General features: G+C 45.7%; 1 protein-coding gene across 1 annotated transcript; it reads right to left on the bottom strand.

Moving 5' to 3' along the window:
- Positions 1 to 303: 303 nt before the first annotated feature.
- Positions 304 to 15,719, bottom strand: Fn3k (fructosamine 3 kinase). Its single transcript, XM_021213667.1, has 6 exons — positions 15,543 to 15,719; positions 13,212 to 13,363; positions 11,251 to 11,342; positions 10,516 to 10,598; positions 1,605 to 1,727; positions 304 to 676 (listed from the first exon to the last, which is right to left on the bottom strand). The coding sequence occupies exons 1-6, from the start codon at positions 15,681 to 15,683 to the stop codon at positions 338 to 340; spliced, it is 930 nt and encodes a 309-aa protein (XP_021069326.1). The 5' UTR covers positions 15,684 to 15,719; the 3' UTR covers positions 304 to 337.
- Positions 15,720 to 16,663: the final 944 nt, after the last annotated feature.

The following is a 16,663-nucleotide window of genomic DNA, read 5'->3' as shown; positions in this document are numbered from 1 at the left end:
TCAGCACATGAGTGCACAAAATAAAATCTAAAAAAAAAAAAAATCAGAAAACAGTGAGGTGCTAGAGAGGGTCTGGTAGTGATTGCAACTGAAGGACCAGAGCCACAAGCATGGTGGCTTCCTTCCCTATTCACCTGCGGTACCTGGGGCTTCAGCTGCTGAGGTGGAAGCTTGCCTGCAACAGTGCTGCTATGGTGTCATCCTGAGCTACATACGGAGCTCCCTGGAACCTGCTGCGCGGCCATAACCTCAGCCTCTGGATGAATGTGTTGGAGGCCGACTCAAAAGTAGCCCAGTTAGGGATCCAGTTTGACATTTTATTAGATCCAGCCCTCTGCTACCTGAGCAGCTTCCTCATCATCCCCAGGGACGGGCTTCTGTACTCCCGCCCAAAGTGGTTCCAGTGGTTTAGGTAATTAAAGAGCTGGTACAGCAGCAGGCGCTTGTCGAACCCTGGAGCCTTTGGGATCTTCCGATGGTAGGCAGTGAAGAAGGATCTGGGGAACCCCCCAAACATCGATGCAATTGCCAGTTCAAACTCAGAATGGCCATAGAAGGAGGCTGGATCATAAATAACAGGTCCCTGGTCATCCTCAGCCACATTTCCAGACCAGAGGTCTCCATGGAGCAGGGCAGGGACAATCTCTATACCCGAAAACAGATCCGGGATCTTCACCTAGAAGAGAAATTATTACATGGAACTCAAAGACCCGTGGGCTCATTATCCAGTGCTTGGATATAAAGCAGAGAGCCATGGATACATCCAGAGTCCAATTGAATAATCTACCAGGCCCAGGAAAGAAGCTCACCTGATTCCTGACTGTAACGTTGTCTAGCATTCTAGTCACTACCAAAAGAGCCTAAAAGCTTTACAGAAAACCTCAGAGTTGTTTGGGCTTTATGCTGTAGAATATGTAGTTTGGTACCTACCCTCTAAACGGTGTTTTTATGTTATTACACATATATACCTGCACCTCTTCTATTAAATAACATTTCTTCGATGCATGTTCACCCTAGACCAGGGTTTCTGACCTTGCTAATGCTTTGACCTTTCAATACAGCTTGTCATGCTGTCGTGATCTCTAACCATAAAATTATTTTTGCTGCTACTTTATAACTGTAATTTTGGTACTGTTATGAATTGTAATGTAAATATGTGATATGCAGGATATCTGATATTTGTCTCCTGTGAAAGGGTCTTTTGACCTCCCCACCACCAAGGGATCACAACCCACAGGTTGAGAAACACTGCCCTAGACTGATAGATGAATTGTGTTTCTAATATTGTAGAGTTCTGTTTTGAAACAAGTGATGCAAGAACACACACCTTCATTAAGGGTCACACACTGGGGTCTTTGGCAGGGGGACAAAAAAATGAGGGTAAAAGTGGACAAGTGAAATGTTTGAAGACCTCAAGCAGGGGTCTGTCCCATCCCTCCCCCCACCTACAGGATAAGAAGGTGGTGGCTGATATACCTACAACTTGACAAGCTCTCTCTAACATCAGTTTTTCCTATTCTGACTCAGTCCTAAGAGGCCGCCACATGCATGTTGGAGGCTCCTAAGGGACAGTCTCTTCCCAGAGAAATAAACGTTGTGCTCACCTGTAACCTTGACCACAGTTCTTGTGTCTCTCGGTCAGCATAGTCCTTTTCAATGAGATCCAACTGAGCTTGGAGCCGGTGTCGAGTGAAGAAGGTTGGCCAGTCGTCCTGCCATTCATTCACCTGAGCAACAAGAGGTGAGACCATGGGATTCATGGCCCCTGAACAGCTTTAATGACCACCAAGAACACATCAAACAGTAGTGAACCAACTAAAAATACAAGTGGAATCATGAAGCAGTTTACCCAAAAGAAGAGACACCATGACCAAAGCATTTAATAGGAGGCTTGCTTACACAGTTTCAAAACTTTTGTCCTGATTCATGTTTGCAGTGGGGAACATGGTAGGATGCAGTGCTGGAGAGGAAGCTGAGAGCTGCATCATGATCCACAGCTAAGAGAGAGAGACTGGACCTGGCATGGGCTTTTGAAACTTCAAAGCCCATTTGCAGTGACACATTTCCTCCAATTGCCTCCGAATCCTAAACTTTTCAAACAATTCATTCCCTAAGCATGATGACTAAGCATTCAAATACTGAGCCTGTGGCACCTATCCTTATTCAAACCATATATCAAATACTAAGGTGACAGAACCAAACCCAAACCCAATAAACAGAAAGGGCAAATGGTCAGAAACAAATGCTGTAGTTAAATGACAGAGATTGGACTAGAACTACCCCAGGGATGGTGCTTGCCTAGTCTGTATGAGTCCCAAGTTCAATACACATACACACAGAGAGACAGAGAGAAAGACAGAGATAAACAAATTGGAACAACAAAGCAAGACCTAGCTATAGGCTGTAGAGGTGGTTCACCAATTAAGAGCACAGGCTGCTCTTGAAGAAGATCTGGTGTAGGTTCCCAGCTCAAATACAGTAGCTGTCAATCATTGGTAACTTCAGTTCCTGGGGGGGGGGGTGTCCAATACCCTCTTCTGGCCTTTGTGAGCACTGCATGTGCATCACACACACACACACACACACACACACACACACACACACGCACATGCAAATAAACACTCAAACACATAAAATTTTTAAACCTTTTAAAGAAGTAAGTTATGTTCATATAAATCAGGTTATACACAAAATCAGAAATACACTAAAAGGACAGAGCATGTATACATCTGCTCACAATAGTCAAAGGACAAATACAAAAAGAAAAATGAGCAGAAATTCATGCCAGACAACACAGCAGAGCAAAGACTACCATCAAATACAAAGGAAATTGTTTCATACTGGAAATATGATCAAGTAATAAATGGGATCTGCTAGTCCTGTAGGAGGGGATGCATTGTTGTTATTGATGTTTAGGGTTTTACCTTGTATCCCAGCCTGGCTTTGAACTCCTGCCTCTGACTCAAGATGCAAGGATTACAGGCATGTGACACCATCATCCTCTGTGATACTCCTAAATTCTTATAACTCTGCAATGGAGCTTCAAGTACATGAAAATAAGACTGCTGGAACTGTATGGAGAAAGATGAAGTCTCACTTACAGCCTGATAAGGTCTTAATTATGTCTTCATACTAAAATGTGTGTGTCGAAGGTGGCTGTTTTCAGAAATAAGGCTTTCAGCACTTGGGAGGCTGAGGAGGGGATGGAGAATTTGAATTCAAGGTCAGTCTGGACATAGTGATTTAGGAAGAAATTAGGGTTAAATGGCATAAATGTAAGGTCATAATAGGCAGGACTAGAAGCACTATAAGAAAAGGAATACACTCAGGTGTGCTGACAATGCCTTTAATCCTAGAACGCAAGAGGCAGAGGCAGGCAGATCTCTGCAGTGAGAATTGTGGTTTCTTTTAAAACCCAGTTATGTTATGTGAATATGTTTGTTTTAATCCCAGGTGTGGGATATGGGCTGCTTCAGTTTGTCCACAGACATTTACTATGATGGTCTCTGCTCTAGGAGGGGCATGGTCTTTACCAGCTGCAGATAGTTTAATTCTAGGGAACTTTGGGATGGATATAAATACCAGAGCCCAAATGAGGCAGAGGCACTCTGAAAAAGGAAGAGGAGGAGAAGGAGGAGAGAAGAAGGAGAGATGGAGGAGATGGAGGAGGAAGAAGAGAAGGAAATGGGAGATGACAGAGAAGTACAAAGCTGCTCTGAAAGCCAGTACTTAGGTTCCAGTACTTGGGATGGACTAGTGGCATCTTACTGGTGGAGATGGATTACACTGGTACCATAAATGATGGAACTCTGCAATGGGTAAGGCCAGCTTGCACATCTATTTAAAGGGCATGGGATGAAAGCTAAGGTTGCCAGCTGCTGATGTCAATAAAAGATTTAGTCTTTCTATTAAACAACAAAAAATAGAGGAGATGGAAGAAGAGGAAGGGGAGGAGATGGACGATGAAGAGGAGGTGGAGGAGGAGGAGGAGGTGGTGGTGGTGCAGGTAGAGGTGGTGGAGGCTGTTGTTGTTGCTGCTGCTGCTGCTTCCCTCTGCTGCTCCTGGTTGCTGCTGTTGCAGTTTGACAAGAAGGTGGAGATATCCCGAAGATGAAAATTGGAGCCGGGCGTGGTGGCGCACGCCTTTAATCCCAGCACTCGGGAGGCAGAGGCAGGCAGATTTCTGAGTTTGAGGCCAGCCTGGTCTACAAAGTGAGTTCCAAGACAGCCAGGGCTACACAGAAAAACCCTTTCTCGAAAAACCATTAAAAAAAAAAAAGAAAGAAAATTGGACTTGCCCCCAGAAACTCAACGCCCCTTAATTAGCAGAAAGTAGTAAAAAGAGGTCTATATCTCCTTTCCCCTCTAACCTTCTTTCTCTCCTACCTACTGTTGGGAGGTTGAAATGGATTAGGGTGGAATAAGGCTTGAAAAGAAGGGTGATATAAGAACCCAATAAAATAGTAATGTGTGTGTGTGTGTGTGTGTGTGTGTGAACAGAGATCTATAAATTTGAGGCTAGCCTGGTCTACATATTGAGTTCCAGGCCAACAAAGACTACAGAAAGAGACCCTGTCTTAAAAAAAACAAAAGAATAAAAGGAAGGAAGGAAGGAAAGAAAAAGAAAATACAGACACACACTCTCACCAAAATACAAAGCAACCAAAACTTAGATTTAGCAATGTTTCAAAATACAAGAAGTTATATGAAAATCCTTTTTCAAAATGGTAGATGTAACTCATATGTGGATAAACTGCTAGCACAATAGACTTGCTAAGTGACAGAAGTCATCTGGAAAAGGCTGTAGCAAACAAGTGAGCTTCCTCGAGACAGCCCACCGCTTTTCATGGCTGTGATAGATGCTCTGGAGAGGAGCGCCTCAGAGACTTCACCTCAGGATTGCTTCTCTCCGCTACCTTTCCTGTAGTTACTACATAGCCTAACGATTCCTGGGCATCAGACCACTCTACTAGGCAAACTTCCTGCAGATCAACATGAAGATGAACTTTCATGAATTAATGCTGTTTAAATCAATTAATTACTTTATAGCATTCATGATTTGATTCAAATAATTTTAAGAAGAAAGATTAAGGAGATGGTTTTAGTTGTTTTGCCAGAAAGATATAATTAAGTTAGAATCAAGAATGAAATGTGTCTCCTCCTCATAGAATAGCAAGCAAAGGCTGCCTAATAAGGAAAACAATTGAGTTTTCATAAAATGCACTAAGAAGAAAAATAGATTTGTGATCAAGAAAAAGCAATCATTCCAGGGCTGGTCCAAGAATGAGGCCACAAGTGTGCACTATGATAAAGCAAGGCCAGGTGAGACTGTTGCTTTGAGCTTATAATGAGCTTATAGAATGAAACATTGTTTTGAACTTACTGTTAACATCCTTCTGTAACTCCCCCTTTGTGTAGCATTTTATCTATAAGGTAACTTTGTAAAGAACTTTTGTCTAAGAAGGTATGAATTGGCAGAGAGAAGAAATAAAATGTGGCTGTTGGGGCTCTGCCCCATCCACCAAATGCATACCTGTGGCTTTTGGGGCTCTGCTTCATCCAGAGGTTGGTGTAAAATCCTTCTCCATTGCACTCTATTTTATTGTGTGTATGCATGTGTGTAAACATGTGCACATGGTTGTTCATGCATCTGTGCACATGTGGAAGAGGAAGATTAATGTCCTTTACCTTCCTCTACTGCTTTGCACCTTATTCTTCTGTGAGACAGGGTTTCTCACTGATCCCCTAGCTCACTGTCTGGCCAGTGAATATCAGGGATCCTCCTGTCTCAACCTCCCTCATCTAGCACAATAGTTACAGATGCACAGCCCCTCACCCTCGTTTTAGGACAACTCTGAGGAGCCATACTCACACCCTCCTGCGTGCACAGCGGGCACTTTACCAACTGACTCATCTCCCCAGCCACTCTTTGCCTTAGTTTTTGAGACAACCTCTCTCAGTGAAACCTGAATCCCCCTAGTTTGGCTACATTCACTGGCCACCAAACCCCATGGATCTGGGATTACAGGGACACAACACTGTGGCCAGCATTTTTACAGAAGGGCTAGGGATCTGAACCCAAGACCTGCTTGTATGGCAAGTACTTGATCAACTGAACCATCTCCCCAGACACTAAAAAGAGCGGTTTTGGGTTTTGTTTTTGTTTTTGTTTTGTTTTGTTTTGTTTTGTTTTTGAGACAAGGACTCAACCTTGAACTCACTATGTAGCCAAGGATACCTACAAATTCCTAATTTTTTCCTCTACCTCCAAAGTTCTGAGATTACAGGTATACAACATATATTTTTTAAAAATAATAATTGACCAGCAGATGGTGATGTACGCCTTTTATCTCAGCGCTCAGGAGGCAGAGTTTGAGGCCAGCCTGATCTACAGAGCAAGTTCCAGGACAGTCAAAGCTACACAATGAAACCCTGTTGTTAATAATAATAATAATAATAATAATAATAATAATAATAATAATAATAATAGGCTTTCGCCAGGCATGGTGATACACACCTGTAATCTCAGCACTTGGGAGGCAGAGGCAAGAGGATCATAGCAAGCTCAAAACCAGTCTGGTTTATATCTCAAGTTCAAAGCTAGGCAGGATTATATAGTGAGACCCTGTCTCAAAAAGAAAAAAAAATGGGGGGGGGGAGACATACAGTTAGCAAATGTGCATTTACTGATCATCTGTCATGACAGGAATACAAAATTGAATCTCAGAGTGAATACTTGTCTCCATCTGGGATGAAAACAAACTAAAACAAACTAAAAACAAACAACTTCAGAAAATATCCAGTACACATCAGAGTAGGAAAACCTGGAACTCTTAGTTAGTGGGAATTTAACTGGTACAACCTCTTTGGAAATATGAGGCAGTTTTATTTTTATTGTTGTTTTTAAGATTTTTTTAAAACAAATTTATGTGTGTGTATCTCTGTGAGAATATGCCATGGATGTATGGGTACCTGCAAAGGCAAAAAGAAGGCCACAGATCTCCTGAAAGTGGAGTGGCATGTGGCCATGAGCTGCTGGGAACTGAAGTCAGTACATGCTCTTAGTCACCTCTCAGCCCCACGTGGCAGTTTCTGAAAACTTAAGTAAGAACTTGCTGTACAGCCCAGGTTTTCTGTCTCAGGTCTCATACAGTCAACCAAGATCAAATCCCAGTGCACAAAGGTTCGTAGCAGCTTTATTTGTGAGAACAGAAGCTAGGAACAACCCAGACTTACATCAACAGATGAATGGATAAACAGAGACCACGGTTTGTCTACACAGTGGAATGGGCTTTTGACACATGCTACATGAATGGATGTTATGTGTAAACATCAAGAGATCTGACATGGGCACACATCAGAACGATGACACTGAGTAAAATATGTCAGATGGGAAAGATAGGTAAAGGGGCACATACTATATTATTACAGTCATATAAAACTTCACTAAACACAGGCAAATCTACAGTGACAGGGAGTAGACCTGTGGTAACCTGGGGACAGGGAAGGGTTACAGGAAAGGGCTGTAAAAGACATAAGGAAGGGTACTCATTCTCACCTGCAGTGAGAAATTTTGTGGCTGACTCTCCACGTTATCAAACTGCATAATTAAAACAGGCATAATTTGTGTCATCTTACTTCCATAGAGATGGACGTGAGCTGAGGTTTTCCAAGGGCCGATTTGAGAAACCCCCAAAGCAGAGCTTTCGGAGCGGAGCGTTCTGAACCTGACCGACAAGTCTGTACGGTCCTAGCCATTCTCCTCCTGGAATCTTTCTTGGTGCTGCTGTCACTTAGGCCAGGGTTTACTCCCTAGTTCTAGGCACAGCCCCGAGAGACCCTTTGCCCCAGTCTGGCAAGCCCCCAAGCACAGAGGTCCACCATCTGCCATCCCACCATTCCTATTTACCTGCCAAGGCTCCCAGTGCCCGGGGGCTCTCCTCTTGCCAAAAGATGACAAGATCACAAAGGATAATTCCCTGTTGGCTAGCATTGGCAAGCTCTCAGTGTTGCCACTTAGGTGGGAGGACCATGATTCCCAAGGCCACAGAGGCATGTGGCTTTTCTGATGAGTTACTCAAGGCAGGTGCCACCTGAGCATGAAGACTGACAAGGGCAGCACTGTGTAGTGGTTAGAGCCCATCTCCGAGGCCAGACTGGATGTCAAGTCCTGTTCCTCCATTCACCGGCTGCAAGATCTCTGGGAATGTTTCTTAGTCTCAGAGCATCCATTTCTTCTTCTCTAAGGTAGATCGGTGACATCACCCGGTTGTCTACCAACTGTGGCAACTGGTAAGATGAGTCAGACAAAATGCTTGGAATGTGGCTTAGTTCCTAACAGGAAATACAACCCACGAATTCCCCAGCCAACTGGACTGGTGCTTCCAATAGAACCAAATTCTCTAGAGTCCAAGAAATCCATGCCTTTTGTGGTTTCCCACCATGACTGCAACACCCCTTAGGGCCCAGTCAGCCCAGCTAGGGATGAGGATGCCACACATCTTGGCGATGGTTGAAGGCACTACATAAAGAACAATTTTGTTGTCACTCAACGTAGGTGGACCAGGACTCCGATAGCCTTCTGGCCACGGTTACCTCAGCATCCCAGAGTCTGAGGAGAACTCAGAGACCCTCCAGCTCTCTGACCAGCTCCATTCTTATCTGCTTTATATACAAGTTCTAGAGACTATTTCATTTCTTAACTCATGAATATTTGAGAAAAACGCTATGCTTCATCAGCCAAATCTTTGAAGTCCCACCATCATGAGAGGCCCTTAAACTCAACATGTGACTCAAGACAATCAAGCCATGCTTGTCTATGGTAACAGAGGCCATGCTCGTCCCTAGCTCCAGTCACCTGTGTAACACCAGGAAAGTCAGATTTGGCTGAGATTAGGGGGTCTTGAAAAGTCTTCTGTGTACAGTTGTTGGAACCTAGATTCGTTGCTTCCTATTGGCTGAGATCCCCGAGTCTGCCTTAGACTTAATAAAAATCTTGCCACTATTTCCAAATAAGAGACTCACCTCCAACTCATGCCAGGAAGAGCTTGGCTATCACTACAGTAGCCCAAGTCATCGGAGAAGACTTCAAGGAAGAGAAAAACTTGAAAGTGTTGGCCCTTCAAGCAGTAACAGGTTTAAATTGGGATAGCTCTTACACCGAACTGTTCTTTTTTTTTTTTTTTTTTTTTTCCGAGACAGGGTTTCTCTGTATAGCCCTGGCTGTCCTGGTACTCACTCTGTAGACCAGGCTGGCCTTGAACTCAGAAATCCACCTGCCTCTGCCTCCCAAGTGCTGGGATTAAAGGCGTGCGCCGCCACCACCACCGGGCTTAAAAACCGAACTGTTCTTAATAAAGCAAAATGTGGTCTAATAATGGCTTCTTTGAGGTAAGCATAGGGCAGGTAGATGCCCAGGAGATAAGACTTCTTTAGATCTTCTAAGTTTCTAAGATGTTATTCAGCCATAATAATAAAGATTGGAGACTGGAAACTTGGCTCAGCGAGTAATGGTACTTTCTGTTCTCCCAGAAGACCAGAGTTTGGTTCAGAGCATCCACCTCCAGTGGTTCACAACTACCTGTAATTCCAGCTACAAGAGATAAGACACCATCCTCTAGCTTCCTCGGGTACCTGTATGTGGCATACACACTCTCTCACACACACCACGTAAATAAAAATAAATTTTATTTACAAATGGATGAAACCTGGCATGATGGTTCAGACCTGTATTAACAACACTTGAAGGTTGTGAATTCCAGTCCAAAGTCTAGTCCAACCATACAGTGAAATATTACTCTACCACAAAGAAAATGTTCTTGCACATGCCACATGTAGATTAACCTCAAAAACACTGTGGTAAGTGAGAGAAGCTGGACACGGGTCACATGTTCTACAATGTCACCAACATAAAATGTCCAGGACAGGCAAAACCACAGAGATGGTCAGTAGATTTGTGATCTGAACACACTTGACCTCATCCGACCTCAAAGGCTAAGCCATCAGGCCTGGTTAGAACTTGGCTACAAGACAGTGGTGATAGTTGCATTAACACTGTGCTTGAACTAAAAACCATTGAATGGTATACTTTAAAATGGAAAGTTTTGTGTTACATGAATTACATCTCGACTATATCTCAATAAGACAGCCCTGGAAGAGAACCTGCATGATAAGGGCTAGACCCTTAGCTTTGTCCACTCTACCCTCTTCAGATTCTTAAACTGGCCAGCTTCTCTCCCACATTATGGCCTTTGCATCACTCTTGCACCCACCTGGAATACTGACCATCTGTCTGCAGTGTTTACTCCCACCAAGCCTGGCTCAAGTAGCCTTCCCATCAGCTTTCCATCCTGAGTGTCACAGACTACACTCTATCTTCAGAAACTGAGTGTCCTGGTGTCTGGAGCACTGGCACTCCATGGCACACAAGGGGTCAGTGGCTAGCACCAGAGCTTCAGGAATGATCCTTACTAAGCGAGGGTGCCCCCAAGAGGATGCCCCCACCCTAACACTCACCTGTGGGATGAAGCCACAGCACGTCACTGTGTGAAAGCCGAACTTGGTCACACCCTGGGGCTCTGCATCCTCCACCCCACAGCCTGTCAACAGAAATCTTAATCTCATGAAACTACTCATCTTTCATGGAAACCAGACCTTGGGAGAATGCCTGGCTGCACACACAAATAGCTCAAACACAGGTAATCTGAGGGCTCACTACGCATAGCAGTGATTAACTAACCAGCACACAGACCTGCCAGGACTTTTTACCCTGGCCAATGAATGGACAGACTGCAGGACTGGTTGGTCAGGAGTCCATTCTATTCATTTACCAGCTCCGTTTAAATTGCTTAATCATCTCACTTTCACAGTGCACTTAGGGCTGGAGAGATGGCCCCAAAGTTAAGAGCACTTGCTGTTCTTCTAAAGGTTCTCAGCACCCAGGTTGAACAGTGTACAACTGCCTGCAACTCCTGCAAAGGGTCAGATGCCCCCTTTCTAGCTCCAGGAAGGACCCCCCCTCCTCCTCCCTTCCTCTCTCCCTCCCCNCCCCCCCTCTCGCTCCCCTCCCCCTCCCCACCCCCCACACACGAATTTTAAAAAGTTGTTTAATGCACTGTAAAGGGAATGGGTATGCCATTCGACACATTACTGAAGTGCCACCAAGAAGCACCATGAATTCCCATCTAAGGTAGCTGATGGGCTGGGCCCAGGTTTAAAACAAAACAAAACAAAACAAGGAACCAGACTTACCCACTGTGTTCTGCCGGGCCTTGGACTTCTCCTGGAGCTTCTGGTTGTAAAGGTGCAGGTCTGCCATCTGTTCCCCGAGCTTTGATGCCTGACTAAGGAAATAAGGTGGCGGCAGCTACAGTAGCAAACAAGTAGCCAACAAGTAACACCACCCAGCATGTTCTGCTTTGAGAGATGTTTTAGATGCTCTAAAGCTTCTCTAAACAGTACAATAATAAGCCCTTTCTTAAAAAAAAAAAATGTATTGTAAGAGCTGTGTGGTAATTTCTGTAGCATCTCAGCAGCCACTGACCATGTGGCACAAAGCCTCAATCAGTGAATAAAAAGTCTCAGCTCTCACCTTTAACAAGGAACATAGATAGGAGAGACCCTGAGACCACAGTCAGGCTGAGATATGAGCTGTGGCAACTCCCTGCTGCTAAAATTCCAATGCCTCCTTTACCAGAGTCTGTCCTTCAATAGTTTATACACTAAACATGCATGACTGTAACAGAGGAAAAATTAAGTTGGTAGGTAACTGATCAGCCTATTTAAGGTTAAACTGGATTAGTATACTACACGGCATAAAGTAAGGGACTTGTTCAAATACACTTACTTTATGCAGCCTCATCACAACTAAAATACCCAAACCAAAACAAATATACAAAAAAACAGCAATAATCTTTGTCTTAGGAATGGACTCTGGGGGCTGGAGAGTTGGCTTAGCAGTTCAGAGCACTGGCTACTTTTCCAGAGGAACTGGGTCCAAGTCCCAGGATCCACATCCAGGTACAAGGGATCAAACCCCCTCTTCTGGTTTCTGAGGGTAGTATACAAATGTAGTACACAAACATACATACAGCCAAAGTACCCATACACATAAAATCCTTTTTAAACGTTTTAATAGAGGAGGCTGGAGAGATGGCTCAGTGGTTAAGAGCAATGACTGCTCTTCTAGAGGTCCTGAGTTCAAATCCCAGCAACCATGTGGTGGCTCCCGACCATCAGTAATGAGATCTGATGCTCTCTTCTGGGGTGTCTGAAGACAGCTACAGTGTCCTTACATATAATAAATATATAAGCATTTTTAGAAAGATTTAATAGAGAAAGATAAAGTTGGCTTGGTTATTCTTGTGGAAGTTGAAGAATTAATAGAAGCTTCACTTTCAGGATCTCAGGTCTAATAAGAGAAGACCAAAAAAGTAAAGGACGGACTCCAGGGACTGGAACCGAAGAGATGGCTCATCGTTAAGAGCGCCTGCAGGGGGTCCAGGCTCCCAGCACCTATGTGGCAGCTCAAAAACATCTGGAATTATAGTTCCTGGAGACCCAACACCCTTGTCTAGCCCCTATGGTCACCAGACATGCACATGGTGCACATACATGTGGGCAAACATATACATATACATACATATATATGTGTGTGTGTACATATATAGTAAATATATACATATATACATATGCAATAACATTACATCTTTAAAAAAAGGAACTCTTGACACATGCCCTTAATCCCAGCACTTGGAAAGCAGAGGCCAGCACGCTATACATAGTGAGCTCCAGGCTAGTCAGGACTGCATTGTGAGACCTTAAAAAAAAACTCTGGCAACTGGATCGAGTTATGTAAGCAGCCCAACAGAGAATGCTCACTAGTGTTCTTCTCTCTCTCTCTCTCTCTCTCTCTCTCTCCCTCCCTCTCTCCCTCCCTCCCTCCCTCCCTCTCTATTTCTCTCCCTCTCTCCCTCTCTTCATCTCTATTTCTCTCTCCTTCTCCCTCTCTGTCTCTCTCTCCACCTGTTTGTCTTCTCTATTTCTATGTCTGTTTCTCTGTGCCTCGTGTCTCTTTCTGTCCCTGCCTCTTTCTGTGTACATGCTCACCTTTCTCTCTTTCTGTGCAGGTCTCTCTATACTTACGTCAGTGTCTCCCTATCTTTGCATGTGCACATGGCTCTCTCCCTCCCCATACACACAAATGCACTCACCTGCTAAGGCTCTTCATCTTCAAGTGCTCCATCACAAAGACAGCCCCACCTCCTGGCAGGTCAATCACCTTCATGGGCTTAGGAACCCGCACCAAGCCAGTGTTGCGGAGGGCCTCCAGGCTGGCCATCTCTCCCTCAAACATCTGCCGGGCCTGCATCCAAATGCCATAAGCTCTGTCAGCTCTGCAAACCTGGACCCTAATAGGGACCTTGCTAGCCAGACCAAAGTACTCACGGCCCTTGACACAAGCCAGAAGACCAAGGGCCTTCAATTACTGAAAAACAGCATCACCTCCATCTCTCGAGGCCAGTGTTCAAAAGAGACCCCTTTGGGTAAGAAGGAACTGAAAGAACAAGCCTGATGCCAGAATTCCAGGGGTCTAAGGGGAGACCCACACAAGCAAAGCCTTAGGGTGGAAGATGCACAGGTCACAAGGGGATGCAAGGGGGTGGAGGATGGGAGGAATGGGTACAAGTGAAGGGTGAGCCAACAAAGTCTGAGGCTGGGTCTGAGTCCTCCAAGGTACTGTTTTCCTTCCTGCCTCCAAGTGGGGGCAGGCAGCCCTGGGCATGGTAGAATCTACGTGGGATCACACTTGTGTCAGAGAAGGCAGGGTGGTGGGGTCAGAAGGGCCTGGCTCCATTCGAGCAAGGACAAGAGAAGCTAGTAGCCCCAGCGTGTCCACACGGCCTTTGCTGGGACGTGGAGGCTTGTTTCTAAGCGACTTAGAAATACCCCATTTATTTTTAGGCAAACTTTCATATTGTTCACTATACCTTGGTTTAAAACATGCATTTTATTTACTTATTTATTTGTGGTGCTGGGGGCTGAACCCAGGAGACTGTCCACACTAGGCAAATGCTTTACAATGAATGATATCCTCAGCTGCCCCGATGCACTTATTCATGGGGTTTGTGAATACTTCTACATATAGAATCATACATTTGTAAAAATTAAAAGTAGATGACTGTGGGTAAAGTCATTCAAGCCTGATCACCCAGCTTTGATTTCCAGAGCTCACATCAAAATCCAGATGTGGTAGTGTGCTCCAAATGTGGTGGTGTGCATCTGTAATCCCAGCCGTCCCACCACATGACGGGAGACAGTCAGCTGGAGTCTTTCAGGCCAGCTAGCCTAGAACAGGCCGTGTGGCAGCAGAAACAAGAAAAACCTTGCCACAAAATAAGGTGGAAGGACAGAACCAACTCCCAAAAAGTTACCCACTGACTTCTACGCACGTCATGGATGTGCAAACCAGAGCTTTTACACACATACATACACACAAAATAAATTCGATATCGTTGATTAAAAATGAAACTTGAAGCCAAATCATTTATTATCACATGTGAAAATCATTCTTCCCCCTTTAATTCGCTTTCAAGGGGGAAAGTCAGACGGGTATACTCAAATCGCCAACCTGCACTTGGGACCAGGAGGCATGTGCTGAGCAGCCTGTTGTGGAAGGGCATTTGCAAACTTCAGCCATGCGTCCCGGGTAAACCTCCAAACCCAGCCAACAGCGCACAGAAAGCAGGGTGGCGCTACCTCCACCGTCTCCAATGAGGCCAGGAGGGACCGAGAAGGGCTACTCTAGGACTCTCTTCTTCCCCACAGCATCCTAGATACTACAACCACTATCCAGAACTACTCCCCACAGAGCCCAGAACCTCTGGAGTTCTCCCCCCACAGAAGGGGGAGCACCATGCTGTGCCAGCACAGCTTGCTCTCAGGGACTCTAGCTAACAGTCTTCAGTTGTCTTACAGTTTTCCATGCATTCTTTTGTTGTTGTTGTTAGTTTTGCTTTGTTTTTGTTTTTGAGCCAGCTTCTCCTCATGTAGCCCAGGCTGACATGGAACTCACCATCCTCCTGCCTCAGCCTCCTAAGTACCAGAGTGATAGGGTATAGATGTATGCCTGGCTCCATACATTCTTAAACGGGGATATCTTAAACGTCCTAGAAACCAACAGAGTCTGTGATGGTGCTAGCATAGCTCTGGGAATCCTGTCTGTCTTCACCTGCTGGGAAAATGCAGGAGCTGAGGTCAGAGCAGAGACCAGACATGGGCAGAAGCAGCTTACAGCCAAGACTAATCTCCCCCATGGTTAGTGATTACAGAAAATTTAAAGCCCCTGTGTAGGAGCAAAAGCAAGAAAATAATCATGCAGCAAAGATAGACCCTCTGGTCCCAAGAGGAAGCCTGCCTGCAGGTGCTGGCTGACCCCTCAGCAGAGCATAAGGGCACCAAGTCTAGTTCCTCCACCACTTCTCAGAATCGTGCATTCCTCTTTCCCCTTCCCAGACTTTATCCTTGTATACGGGGCAGCGCACCTGCGTCCTGCGGTTGACCTTGACAAACACGGGGCCACTGTCAGTGTAGTAGGCATAACCCTCGCTGATGCAGCCCCCTCCGGAGCTCCCAAAGGCCCGCAGTGTCGTGGTGTGAAGCTGGGCGCGCAGCAGCTGCTCCATGGAGAGTTGAGGACCAGAATGCGGTCAGGTGACGCAGAGGAGGGGGGTTCGGGGACCAGAAGGGAACACGCGGAGGGCGGGGCGGGGGCGGGGCGTAGCGCTGTCACAACATCGTCTGACACAGGCCGGCTGGCTCCTAGCTAGCTCGGGTGCGCGCTATCCCTGCATGCTCTTGGGCACCAGGGCTGGGGTGGGAGGGGGAAGAGAGGGAGGAATTGGACTATCTATGTCTCTCTCCAAGGCAATCTCCACCCGGGGCTGCTGTGGGAGAAGTAGGGATGCAAAAGCTCTCGACACCATCCTTACTAGGCTCACTCCAGAATTTCTCCTCCAAGGACACACCCTATAGAAACAGGACCCCAGACCGGGTGGTGAGTGTTATGTAAAGCCACGAGATGGAAAGGGAGTGTCCTCACAGAATGCACGTGAAGTCCCAGACCATCTGCGCCCACCTGGGCACTGTGCTCTCTGCATAACCGGGAGAATCAGGAAAGAGCGCAGTAAGATTTGGGTCAGGGCTTCTTTATCCTTGCAACACAAGGCATAGCCTAGAGACTCAGATATCCCATGGAGAAGCCCTCACTGTCCAGATAAGGGTGGAGTCCTAGCCCTGGGGGTGCCCTGGCTAGGCCCTAGTGGCACCTCTTAATGCCACAGGGCTGAGTGATAGAGGCTACTCTGGGAGGTGTGATAGCAGCAGCCTACTCCACCCAGGGTAGGTGGAACTCTGGATCTCAGACAGCCATGATAGGAAAGAAGCAGACATATACACTCATGGGTACACAGACACACACACACATACATGTAAGAACACATCCACAGACTGACATAAGAGACAGCCTGTGCTAACCCTTAAGTGTTTTAGGAGAGGTTGCCTCAGCTCGCAGCCCCCACCATGAGCTGCTGGTCCCTCTCTTGCACTGTAATGTCTCCAGCTGACTATAAAGGGACTAGGAAGATTAGTGGGGTAGATGATCCAT

The sequence above is a fragment of the Mus pahari genome, chromosome 14 (assembly GCF_900095145.1).
Source record: "Mus pahari chromosome 14, PAHARI_EIJ_v1.1, whole genome shotgun sequence".
In the NCBI taxonomy this organism is placed as follows: Eukaryota; Metazoa; Chordata; class Mammalia; order Rodentia; family Muridae; genus Mus; species Mus pahari.
This window is presented reverse-complemented; position numbering and strand designations above follow the sequence as displayed.

What these genes read in the sequence shown, in the direction of transcription:
- Fn3k (XM_021213667.1), bottom strand. Translation starts at nt 15,683, where the DNA reads ATGGAGCAGCTGCTGCGCGCCCAGCTTCACACCACGACACTGCGGGCC. An exon ending in AGGTCAACCGCAGGACGCAG is followed by an intron (nt 13,364 to 15,542) that starts GTGCGCTGCCCC and finishes ATTTGGATGCAG; the next exon opens with GCCCGGCAGATGTTTGAGGG. An exon ending in AACTGTGGTCAAGGTTACAG is followed by an intron (nt 677 to 1,604) that starts GTGAGCACAACG and finishes TTTCTCTTCTAG; the next exon opens with GTGAAGATCCCGGATCTGTT.